General features: G+C 42.9%; 1 protein-coding gene across 4 annotated transcripts in view; it reads left to right on the top strand.

Annotated features, from left to right (window-relative positions):
• insyn1 (inhibitory synaptic factor 1) overlaps positions 1-12,186 on the top strand; it is a 75,185-nt gene extending 62,999 nt beyond the window's left edge. For all 4 annotated transcript variants that reach the window (XM_086107544.1, XM_086107545.1, XM_086107546.1 and 1 more), the window contains one exon: positions 4,650-12,186. In XM_086107544.1, coding sequence (XP_085963670.1) covers positions 4,650-5,456 — 807 coding nt within the window. In that variant the 3' untranslated portion in view covers positions 5,457-12,186. The remainder of the gene's footprint in view (positions 1-4,649) is intronic.
• The last annotated feature ends 238 nt before the right edge of the window (positions 12,187-12,424 follow it).

The following is a 12,424-nucleotide window of genomic DNA, read 5'->3' on the forward strand; positions in this document are numbered from 1 at the left end:
AAGATGATCAAAAACAAGGGAAGGGAAACACTGGTACGAAGCTGAAATCTGAGTATAATTTCAAACATAAAAAACACATCCAATTGAATATTGTATGCCCAAATTGAACGGCAGTGGTCTGGCTCCATACTATTCCAGTCCAGGATGATTGGACTACATTCCATTTTCTTGTTTTCACCTCAGAAATAGCTTCGATACAACGGTAAACCACTGTTTGCTCAAATATTTTTACAAGTGTAGGCAATCATGGTGGAGATAAGCTGCATCCAGCGCAGGTGCATCGCTGCACCCTTCGACACACTGAGAGAATTAATGATGGCGATGTGTTCGAATGGCTCCCAGCAAATGCATTTCCTCCTATATTTTCTTCCACAGGAACCAAACAAAGAAGGCACTAGGCGCCGGATGTTTTATAATTAACAAGCGAGCGCGACAGAATCTGTGAAAACGACACGTGGCGCCCGAACAGATGGCGCGGGGCCACACGAACACAGTAATGAAGTTCAGTGGGTTTTTTTTGTTTTTGACGGTGGGAGGCGGGGGGGGGGGGGGATTCAACGAAGGCATTACATTTCATTTACCCTGGCAACTCACACCTGATTTATTTGCACTTGTACTGACTGTGCTGCCGGCAGAGCCCATTTCATTTGCCGATAAATACTCAAATATTCAACACTAAGCCCTCACTTGTGTATTGTGTAATTGTGTAATGTTCTCTTCACAAGGATCATCTACAGCATGTTGATGATTGTTTTTTTTGGGGGGGGGGGGGGGGGTTCTGTCAAGGGGGTAACACCAGCCATATGTTGAACTGGCAAATATGAACACATAACTATGCAGGCAAACAAGCTGTGCCTGTGTAAAAAGCAACCGAAATCAAGACATATCTTGTTTTTAGTGGAACTTTGCTTTGCTTGGGGGGTAGCCGAGAGGCTGTAACTTGGATTGTTCACTCCAGGGCTCTTCCTACTGTTGTGAAGGTCTCAAACTCAAGGCCTGGGTCCCACACCACTTTCTGGGTGTCATGTTTCAGTTTGTGACCAACAGGTGGCACTGTGGGGCTTTTCCCTGCAGCTGCACACCTGTTGGTCGTAATTATGTAATGTAATTAGTGCTTTAAAAGGACTCCCAGCCCGAGCACTCATTGTCGGGTCATTGTTGCTGTTGGTGTGTTCGCTGCTGTCATGTTTGTTTCGGTTATTTGGTCGTTTTTTGCTTCAGTCATGGTTTTGTTTGATACTTTGGATTCGTTTTGTCTTCAGGACTTTGTTTAGGATTTAGTTTTCTCTGTTTTAATACAATTTATCAAGTACAACCTGCTCCTCTCTTGTGCCTGCTTTTTGGGGTCCACCACCACCGCGCATCGTGACACTGGGGATGACAAAAAAGGTGGAAATACACTGTATTACAGTGTCCCCCCACAAAATCGCAATTCACACACAATGTCTTACCTTAAATCAAATCTCACATTGCATTGTAGCCAACAGTAGAATCTGGCTCTGCAAGTGATGTGCATGTTTGAATTAAGTCAGACGTTTTTTTTTTCTTGAGATGTACCGCCATTTAATCCAGTCCGGTATGCAAAAACAAATAAAAGCACTGATGGACTGACATAAAAACCGCCAAAACATTGAAGCTGCACATTCACAATGTATAACAATAAACATTTTTCCATTATGGTCGTCAAAGACATACAGGAACACACATTGCTAGATGCTTCTGACACCTCAGGCAGGCTTTAACAAAAGCAAGGATTTGCTTTTTTGCAGCTGCTAAAAGATCTTCGTTTGCTTTTCCATCACACCACTAAATCCATGAATCCCTCATGTTTGTTTGTTTTTTTAAGCTCTTTTAAAAGAAGCCCCTAGCAAAAGTCGTATTGGACGTTGCTGCTCCTTTGTTGGGCTGCTAGGGAAGCGTATGATGTCAAAGCATTTCAAATAAGACTTAACCTCTGCCTTTGTCATCAGCAGCTATTAGATGTTTGAGGACGATAGAGCACTTCAGCTGGAATCACACCGCTTTGCCACAACACGGACTTGACATTTTGGCACCTACAATAAGCCTTGAACTCTCAGTCACAATCCATTGGCAAATGAAAACACTCAACTTTCATATGGTTGTAAATTATGCATGTCTGTTCAGCAATTAAAGTGTTTAAAGTGGTCCGTGCCCCAAAAAAGTGCATAACCGGTTCCCTTTCACATTGGATCAGACTAGGGGAGAAACACGTTTTCTGACAAATGATTGATGGATAATAAATGTCATGCATTTCCTTTTTTTATGGTGAACTGTCAAAAGATGGGAAAAAAAGAAGCAATCAATGTCTACTTTTTTATTACGATTTCAAGTGGCAAGCAAAGCAAAGTGACATAGCTAGTTAGCAGCTAACTAACAAGCATGGTAAGCTAACTAAACAGTTCAAATCATCAATGAGTGCCCCTTTTTTTTTTTCTTTTTCATTCTTAGAATTATTTGAGTCATCGGTGCAACTTGGATGATAGGTGGCCCCAACCCAGAGGGGGGACTACCTGACACTTGGATGAGAAACACTGACTCATTGCAATGTGACAAATAAAATCAACGAGTGTCTACCTTATGATCACGAGCGCTAGCCGGTTTGTCTCGGGAGAGAGGTAGATATGGTGTTTCTTTTTCTTTTTTCTTTTTTGTAATTGAGTATCTCCTAGGCGGCGCGGTGATTGAGTGGTTGGCACGTCTGCCTCACAGTACTGAGGTGCACGCTTCGTTTCCGGCTCCAGCATCCTTAGGTGTGATTGTGAGCGCGAATGTTAGTTTGTCTATGTGTGCCCTGGCAACGAGTTCAGGAGGTACCCTGCCTACTGTCCGAAGACAGTTTGGATAGGCTCCAGCATGCCCGCGACCCTTGTGAGGATAAGCGATTTGGAAAATGGATGGATGGATGAAATATCTCCTGGAATTCAGGCACATGGTCACCATAGCAATGTGTTGCACATGCTCCTGACCTGACTTGATCTTTGATTTGTGAAACCAACCAGACACGCCCCAGTGGAACGAAAGGGGTCCGAAAGGTCGACAAGGGGTTAAAATGTCTCCTACTGCTAAGTAGAGACATCATTCATTTTGTTTAGCTCCCAATGCTACATCTGTGACATGCAGCTGGAGGCTGGAGTTCAGTGTATATTCCCCCGCGGGCTTTATGAAGCCGTTACTCTATAAAGTTTATGAAGCATTGACAGCATTTCCTGGTGACTGAAGTGACTTCATTTGCAACACAGTTAAGCAAAATAGTAAAAGAATGGTAGTCAATAATCTTTTATGACTTTCTCTTTTTGCTGTAAATGGTGTCTTTGCGGAAGCCGGCGAGAGCGATATTATCCATGATTGTGCGCGAGAATTACCATTACAATTATGGAAAGGTAGATCAAGTTGTCTTGCCGTCTAGCACATCCGATGTTAAGAGAAACATTTTGATTCCCCCTCTTGTTTTCTTTCCACCCCCCGCCCCCCCCCCCCCCCCCCCAATGACAACTGTCAAGAGTCAACTATGGTCACTGCACCTTGCAACTCAGAGTCAGGTCACTCCGCCACTTTTAGAGAGTCGCTTTAATGGGGAGGCAGGGCGGGCAAGCGTCAGCTGAAGGTTTATTACTGTACCTGGACACCTGTCAGAGATGATTGGGCTGTGTAATTGAGGGTCAGAATGAAAGAGGCCATTCGCAGCTGCCTCGTCTCTGACATGATGGCGTGACGCGCAGCAACGGTCAGTAATGTAAAAAGTCTCCGGAGAGCTTCTTCTGCTCGGCACGAGTGGTGATTCGAGAAATGGATTCCACGCGGTCCGTCATTACAAGAGTGCTTCCCTCTAATATTCAGCTCCACCTGCTATTATGATTTATTTATCACGAGTGGGAACCCGTTCCTGTTCATGGCAGTTGGAAATGTGCTGGGACATTAGTGAAGGAATAAATCATTGTAGCTGTACATAGCACACTTTTAGCACACCAGATTTTTTGGTGGGACAAGCTGTGATGCTATGTGGGGCAAAACACAGATTGACCACAGTGGGGGCCCGAACGGCTGCGACATCACCACGGACAACGATTAAAAAAAGGCATCTGACCTTCTTCTCATAAATTCCGTGATTTTATAGTTGTCTAAAATTCCATTCAGAGCCTGTTACCAAACTTACCCTGTGGTATGCTTTAGCTCTGGGCCACTTTATTTGATGCCAGAGTCTCTATTAATAATTCCATTAATCTTGCATTCCTTGGTTTGTCTTCTAATACAGAGAATAATTTATTATTATTATGAACAATTTGAGTTACTGACTGTAGTGGTCGACTTTTTGATAATTTTTTTTGTGACGGCCGCCATCACCGACTATCAATGGGGCAAATTATGTTGCCAGTACATCACTGACCAACATGTACCTTAACGTATCATGGGAACCTCCGTTAAACACCAAGAAAAAGAGCAGGACATACAGTACAATGGAAATAACATTAATGGCATAATACATTTGCATGACTTGTCTTAAGACTTAACTTGACGCGACTTGCAGGTGCTTTAGTCGCCTGAATTGAATCATTTTTGTCACTGAAGACTTGAAGGTAAAGACTCAAACTTTCTGTTGGCTAAATGCCTGCTCTGCTTTTTCCTGCCAGGTGGTGGGCCAGATCGATAAACTGACGTCAGACTTTGACTTTGACCTGGATCCAGATGACTGGACGGTGGCAACGGCGAGCAGCACGTCCAGCAGCGAGCGCGGCCTCGGGGAAGCCTTCCGCCTCGACTTCCTCAACGCCGACGTGCTGTCCGACAGCTGGGAGTTTTGCGGCTACCTGGAGACGGCCAGTGGGGCTTGCGTGCGAACGCCCAGCGAGCTACCGATGGGGTGTTACCCCAGAGCGCCCACGGGCCGCGGGACCATACCCACGCAGACGCCCAACCTGCCCGCGGCCACCATGGCTTCAGTTTACTCGCAAATGAACGGCGGGTTGCCCATCCCCAACGGACCACGCATCATCACTCCAGATTCATCCAGCGAGGAGGCCAGCAGCTCCACACACAGCCACAAGACGAGGGAGCGGGTCAGATTCAGTGACAAGATCCTCTACCATGCACTGTGCTGCGACGACGATGACGAAGAGGAGCAGGAGGAACTACCAGATGACAAGAGCGGCCGCGCCACGCCTGACAGCGACAGCGAGCAGAGCCTCCTCCCCGAACCTCTCACACCCAAACGTTCTTCCTCCGAGCACTCGCTCCTCCACAACTGCCTCGACCCCTCTTACATGCCCCCGTCGGCAAGAAGCATGACGGGAGCGCACACGTTACCCAGGAAAGGCCTCCTGAACCCCAGCTGCCGTAAAAAACTGCTCCGAAACAGCAGCACGCAAACTGTGTCGGATAAGAGCACCCAAACTGTACTGCCCTATATTCCAAACAAACAGAAAACAAAGGAGCACTGAGCCAGCCAGAATTTCCCTCTGTTTATCATACAGCTCACCACAAGAACTGTGCATTGTTTAATATTAAATACATAGCTAATAGATTAATACACAAATAAATGAATTACTAAATAAAGAAATGCTATATGGGAAAAAAAATCACTGGGCTCCCTAAATTCATTCCAAAACTCAGGTTAGGAACATGCATTGAATCTTGGAAACAAAAGTGAATTTGTAAACCTTTACCCTTACCCTCCCCCTAACCCAAACTATCAACTGTAACTGTGATTCAAACCCTTAACTTTAAAATGACTTGAAACCCCTCATTTTAACCCTCATCCCCTTGGCCCTACCTTAGCCCTTTCCCCTAAACCTGAACCCTGTCCCCAAACCCAAACTATAAACTAACTCTACCCCTGATCTCGAACACGAAACGATGTACTTACCCTTTTTTTTGTTGTTGTTGTTGTTGTTTTTTTGCCCCCATTTTTCTGATCTCTTTCTATATTTTCTAGACAGAGGGAAGACATTTTAATATATAAAACAATATATGTAAGAGATGTCTTTTTTTTTTTAACAAAAATCACTGCCTGTGTTTACTCTACCTCTGGGGTTAGAGCCTTCATGCATGGACCTAACCCCAATCTGTAACACTAACCAATAACTCCCGTTTTTAACCTTACCTGGAACATCTAACCTAAACTCCAACCCTATATCCCCTAACTGCAAACTATAAAATAAACCGCCATTCCATGACCTAACCCCAAAACTAAACGCTTTCTAACCACACACCCTAATTTTAACGATAACTGCAAAATCAAACCTAAAGCATCACTCTTATCCCAGCCCCTGATTCTAACAGCATCATTGCGTCTTTGTTTTTCCATTTCAGGTTGTTGTCATGGCAATGTTGAGAACAAAATTTCACACTTGCCAATGTGGTATCGAGTCAGGTTGATTTATATAGCCCTAATTCACAATAGAAGCCAACTCAAGGCACTCAAGGTCAAGAAAAGTACTTCTCGCAGAAAATCGCCTGAACCCCCATGTGAGCAAGCACTACTGCAAGGTACACCGAACCAAGACTCAATGCAAGGCGGCAGTCTGCCTCGACTGGTCGGGTTATTTATGGAGAAGAATTTGGAGAAAAGTGAGTTTGAGGTGAGTCATGTTGTTTATGCTAGTGTTCATACTCGGTTAGCATTAGCCAGCTAGGTTGCACACTTGAGTAGCTGTAACTGTCTGGCACAATTATCTTCACATCATTTCAGGTCGGTTTGCGGACGGATTGCTGATGCTGTTTACATTAGCTACTAGTAGAAAATTCCAAGCATTACCAGTTAATGTGTTGTAGAAGCTATTTCTGGGCTTTTACTGTTTTGGTATGTCTTGTAGAAGCTATTTCTGCACTTGTCCTGTTTTGCTATGCCTTAGCTCTGAACATTGCGACACGGTTGAACGCGGGTGAAGTGAACCATCGTCAAAAAATTTGAATGGGCAACACTTCGCCGCACACCACACAAGTGAGCGCTGCATATTTGTTTCCACTTTTTTTTTTGCTGTGTAACTGTCATGTTTTGCGTGATGGCCATAAACCCAAACAGCAGAGAGGCTAAGGAGGAGCAGGGTGGACTGAGCAAAATATTTTAACAAAAAAACAAACTCAAATACACAAACAAAGTGCTGAGAACCGCATGAAGTCAAAGTAATAAACAAACAAAACTTATGACAGAAACAAAACAACAAGACTGACAGAACCCAGGGAACTAAATACAAGCAAACACCGAGACAAGGCACAAAGGGTTGAGGGAGCTGATTGGTTAACACAAGGGGCCCCGGATGACAAGAACAGGTGGAGACAAAAAAGGTGGTTTCCGCAGTTGCTCAAGACTACAGACGCAAATGTCAGTGAAAATTACATCATACGTTTCAATCTCATGTGAACAGAAGCAGATGTAAATCCCTTATACAATGCCTAACATTTCCTAGTTTCGCCCTCCTGTACGCCCAGCGGAGGTGTCCTTCAAGGCATCGGCTCAGAGCTAAATGGATTTTTTTTAAAAAGCCGCTAAGGATTTTGTCCCTCCATTGAGCGACTCAGTGGAGAATAGCAGTCGGTAGGAGAGTTTTTATTCAGAGAGCTAATGCCAATAGCCATTTCCGATCGATATGTTCGAGGGAGGGTGCTGCCAGACTGAACGGCGAACAAAAAAGTCACAGTCGGACCCATTTACTTAAACTAAAAGTCGTTGTGGTCCTATAGAAGTGACATTTAGACATAAAATAAGCATCCAAGAGTGAGAACTGAAGGGTGAATGTTACTGTTGAAAGATTTTTTTTTATTTCTGTCCGCAGGCAGTAATCCACCCTGTGGATCAGCTTTGTTCGCCCGCTTCCATGCCGGCAACAGGCTAGCTTCCAGCCAATTTCCTGTTGAGTTTGCGAAGAGCAGTGAAAAATATTGTAGACTAGGAGTGAAAAGTTTGCTGGCACCTGTGAAGTTGACCTTTTTCATGCCTCGCACTGCCCTGCAAGGATTCCTGACTCCTTGTAGGGAAGACATTTTCCAAAAACCTGCTGTTCTAATCCCAACTCCAAATAAAAGTAATTACGACAAACGTCCAAACGCCACATGAATTGTTTCTTTTTTTTGAATGTTTTGACCTAAGTATTCATTCTATTTCACAGAAAGGAATTGAATCAAATCAAATTGAATTTACGTAGGCATGCACTCTTTATTTTATTTTTTATGTATTGATATATATATATTTTTTTTTTTAATGAAACAACTTAATGAATTGCAAATGATTTTATTTTGTGGAACCCAAAGCTCAGGCTTGCAACCCCCCATGGGCCAATTTGAGAAGTTCGACATTTTAGCTGTAAAATTGCATTACACATCTCACATCTCACATTTAAGTGCCAACAGTCTCGTCCAAATGTGAATGAAATGTCAAATGTTGAAAATAATCAACGATGGAAATTGGATTCGTCTCTTCAGGTTCAAACCTTCATTTATTTCCGATGCAAATTTTCCCCATAAGAAACATTGGAAGTAGAAATATTCTGTCTTCAATATTCCAATCATCTTCATTGTATTTCATCAAGGTAAAAAGAATCCATATTTTTCCTGCTGTTACTTTATTTTTTGCCCGTAAGAAATCCAAGAAATACAGTCGAAATCATCTGCCTTTGTTGTAGTTCATATTCAACATTCTGTCACTTTTGCTGCAGAAGAAAAAATATTCCATTCTAATCCTGATTTGCCGCGCTCTCATTTTCAATTTTCTTTACAAGAAATCATGGAAATTGAACTAAACAGTTTCCGTTCAACCTTCTATATTGCAATTACGATGGTCATCATTCATTCTTTTTGCCTCCTGACCTGTGAAGAAAGAAAGTGAGGAGACAGGAGACATTGAAATGAAAGCAATGGCCGCTTCCTCCCCGCAGCAGCGGCTGCCATTTTACAGCGAGATTGCAGAGCAAAGAGGTCATCGCAGTCATTAGCATAAACAAACAATGCCGGGCCACCACACAGGCAAAGCATCAATTACAGAAAAAACAAACTAAACTCTCATTGTGATGCCCAAACAGCCTCCAGAAGTCGTCGTGCCAGAGGCCTGTGTGTGTGTGTGTGTCTTTTTTTTTTCCTTTATTTTTTATCCTCTGCCTCGTAAAGATTTTAAAAGTCATCTCTGATATGAATCATCAATATAACGGGCAGATTAGAAATGTTTGGGCAAAGCGCTGTCTCTTTTGTCAAATGGCTCATTATTCATTTCCATTAGGAAAGGAAACCCTTTCCGAATGTCACATTTCAGTGTGGTGAATCTGCATCGACGGTCTGCCGTCAGCGCGTAAAGCAGATGCCACGTTTGTCTTTTAAAACTATTTATTTATTTGTATTTTTTATACTGGATAGCTTTCATACACTTTTTGGGTGATTCTTTTGATACACTTGCACAACACAACCAAAAGACGTTCAGTGCAAATTTCTGTTTGTACAATTAGATACGTGGTGGTAGACATTTTGTAGCCACTGACAATATTTCTGAAATTGTTTGAGTGACAACCGCATCCCTCCAAGATGTTGTATTTGTTGAATAGTGGATCTCCAAAGCGCGTGAGCAATGAATAAATAGTGTGATTTCAAATCTTGTGACCAATGAAACCCTAAGGACTCATTTGTGTAGGTGTACGCATTATGCATGCACGAGTTTGACCCGCTTGATTGGTCAAATAATTGCAATGTTGAGGACCAATCACGCAGGAGGAAGGGCGGCATGAAAAAGGTGACGGAGACACAAAAACAGCCCCTTGCTCACCCTTCATAGGTAATTACCGCACTTCACTCTTAGTGGCTCCATCAGTACTTTGCGGAAGTGCGCGTGCATGCGTGTGCATGTAGGATTAGTCGTAGAACAAATGTGTGTTTGCGCTGCTGATTGCTGAAGCTCGTGAAGCAGTGAGCTCAATGCAGTCCCATTGATGACTATGGATCGCTCCCCTCAGCTTGATTTGTTTCATCTTTTTGGAGGACCATTTATATCCTGCCTCTATAAGAGCAAACCATTTCATTTGCCACCTCCTGCTGCCACCAATTTGCATTTACTATTTAATTCTTGGATTGGGTGAGGGGAAAAAAACAATCTGACATTGGAACCTTTGTTGACGAACACCACGGACAGAAATATTGCCTTGCTTCACGGACAACTTCAGTTCATGAACGGTACCCTGAAGGTTCTCTTGTGCTTTTTCTCGTGCCTTCTAAACATAATTTGCTTGTCAGGCATTTTTTTTTTTTTTTTTTGCTTTAAAAACCCTGGAAACCCCACGCGGTCAAATTTGGCCCCTATAAATTCTGCTACTAAAATGCTACCCTTAAATCCCAAAGGGCCATATTTGGCGCTAATCCTAAATTAGGATTAAAGCATTGAATATGTGAAAAAAAACATATATTTTGGGGTTTAGTGAACATATAGCAGTCATTTAATGTATAATTCATCATTTTCCAAAGAAGAAAAAGGTACTTGGGTTCTCCAGGGTTAAATTAGCCTTCAATATGCCTCCTAAGAAACGGAATCAGGCAATAGTCTTCGAAGGAAGCAGTGGCGGCTGCTCGTCATTCAAATGAGGGGAAGCTGATCTCCGCCTTAGACAGATCATCCAATCATCATGCAGAACCCGAGCATTCTCACCAGCACGCCGCCCAGTAAATCCCCTGGGAAGCTGAGCATCCGATGGGCGGGTTAATGCCCGGCTTTTATCCAATGACAGTCCAGTTTCGCGCAGAGGAGCAACGAAACACTTGACGCTCATTGTCCGACTGTGGCTAGGCAACGTAACACAATGGTTGACTCTCTTTTATGTCATCAAAATGTTAAGAACAACTGTTCTGAAAAAACAAAGACCTCAGAAAAGGCCGAAAAATCATTATTGATGTGAATTAATCAAAAAAGCCTGCACAGTTGCTAGTGTTAACTATATAGCCTCTTTATTTTGATTGCTCAGATGTGATTTTGTAGTGACAACACCATGATATTTTTTTCAGTTAACATAAAAAAAAGTGAATTCCCGTTCTTGACCTCCAGCATGGCAGAGAAACAGATGCCGATCAAGTGATCAAACACTGTCTACATAATACTGTATTTATTTTTTACTGCACACCCATTCAAAACAAGGTAAACATAACTGTGTTCTGGGTTTCTCCATTCACTGGCAAAATTGTTTCCGTTCACAGATTATTCTGTCCGGAACAATTTAAATTCATGGAGCGAGGTTCCACTCTTGTTCCGTTCCGGCAGGCCCGAAAGGAACTTCTCATTGCCAAGAATGTGTTGCTGCCTCCAAAAAAATAAAATAAAAAATCATGACATGGCACACCTTCGTTTTTACAGGGGAAGGCACACACATCACCTTCACGAATGAATACCCCCCCCCCCTTTTTTTTGCTTTATACCCCCACCTACCCAAGCCCAGAGTGGTTCCCAATAGCTGAGGGATGGCTCGGACAAGGCCGCGTCAGCCATCAGTCTCACCATTGGATTGGACCCGAGAGTGATTAATGAAGAGGCAAACAGCAGCCGCAGATAAGATGAGACCTTCACTGGATGATGAAGGACGGGCGCCATGTGTCTGTGACTGTGGGGGTTGCTTTTTACTTCCTGGAACAAAAACACTACCTACTCGGCAGCACTTGGCAGTCTCGAATGAATCCTAATAAGGACCACTGTCATTTGCAAGTGCTTGTCATTTCAACATTTTCCCAATGAGAACTTTTGGAAAAGAAATGATCCTGTTTCTGTTCAAACTTTGATTTTGATTTTTCTCACTTGACTCACTTTTAAATAATGCTAATAAAAATAAGTTTTGGAATTTCTTTGGAAATTCATTGCGATAGAAACATTCATGTTCCTTTTATTGATTAGTTCTATTTTAAACATTTTCCAATTTAAAAAAACAAAACTGTGTTTCTGTTCCTGTTTTAATAGAAATAACTCATTCCTGTTTCTGTCCAACCCTCAATTAGTTTGCTTTTTTTTTTCAAATTTAATTCCTAATTCTGAAATCCTGTTCCTGTTCTTTCAACTAGGGCTGCTTCCCATCAATCCTGTTCCTGTTCAACTTCAATCTGTTCTAATTTCCAGTTTCCCCTCCTGGCAATCAAAACAATCTGTAATTGTTCCTGGTCAAGCTTGGAATTGTTTTTATTTCCTTTTCAATAAATAAATAATGGAAATACAAAAAATCTGTTCTTGTCCAACTTCGGCGGCCCGGTGGTCCAGTGGTTAGAGCATTGACCTCACAGTGTAGAGGTTCAATTCCAGCTCCAGCCTCCCTGTGTGGAGTTTGCATGCCCGGTCCTGCGTGGGTTTTCTCCGGGTGATCCGGTTTCCTCCCACATTCAAAAAACATGCATGACAGGCTGATTGAACACTCCAAATTGGTCCTTGGTGTCAGTGTGAGCGCGGATGGTTGTTCGTCTC

Source organism: Hippocampus guttulatus, chromosome 3, assembly GCF_054856545.1.
Source record: "Hippocampus guttulatus isolate MCC_2025c chromosome 3, RoL_Hgut_1.0, whole genome shotgun sequence".
Taxonomy (NCBI): Eukaryota; Metazoa; Chordata; class Actinopteri; order Syngnathiformes; family Syngnathidae; genus Hippocampus; species Hippocampus guttulatus.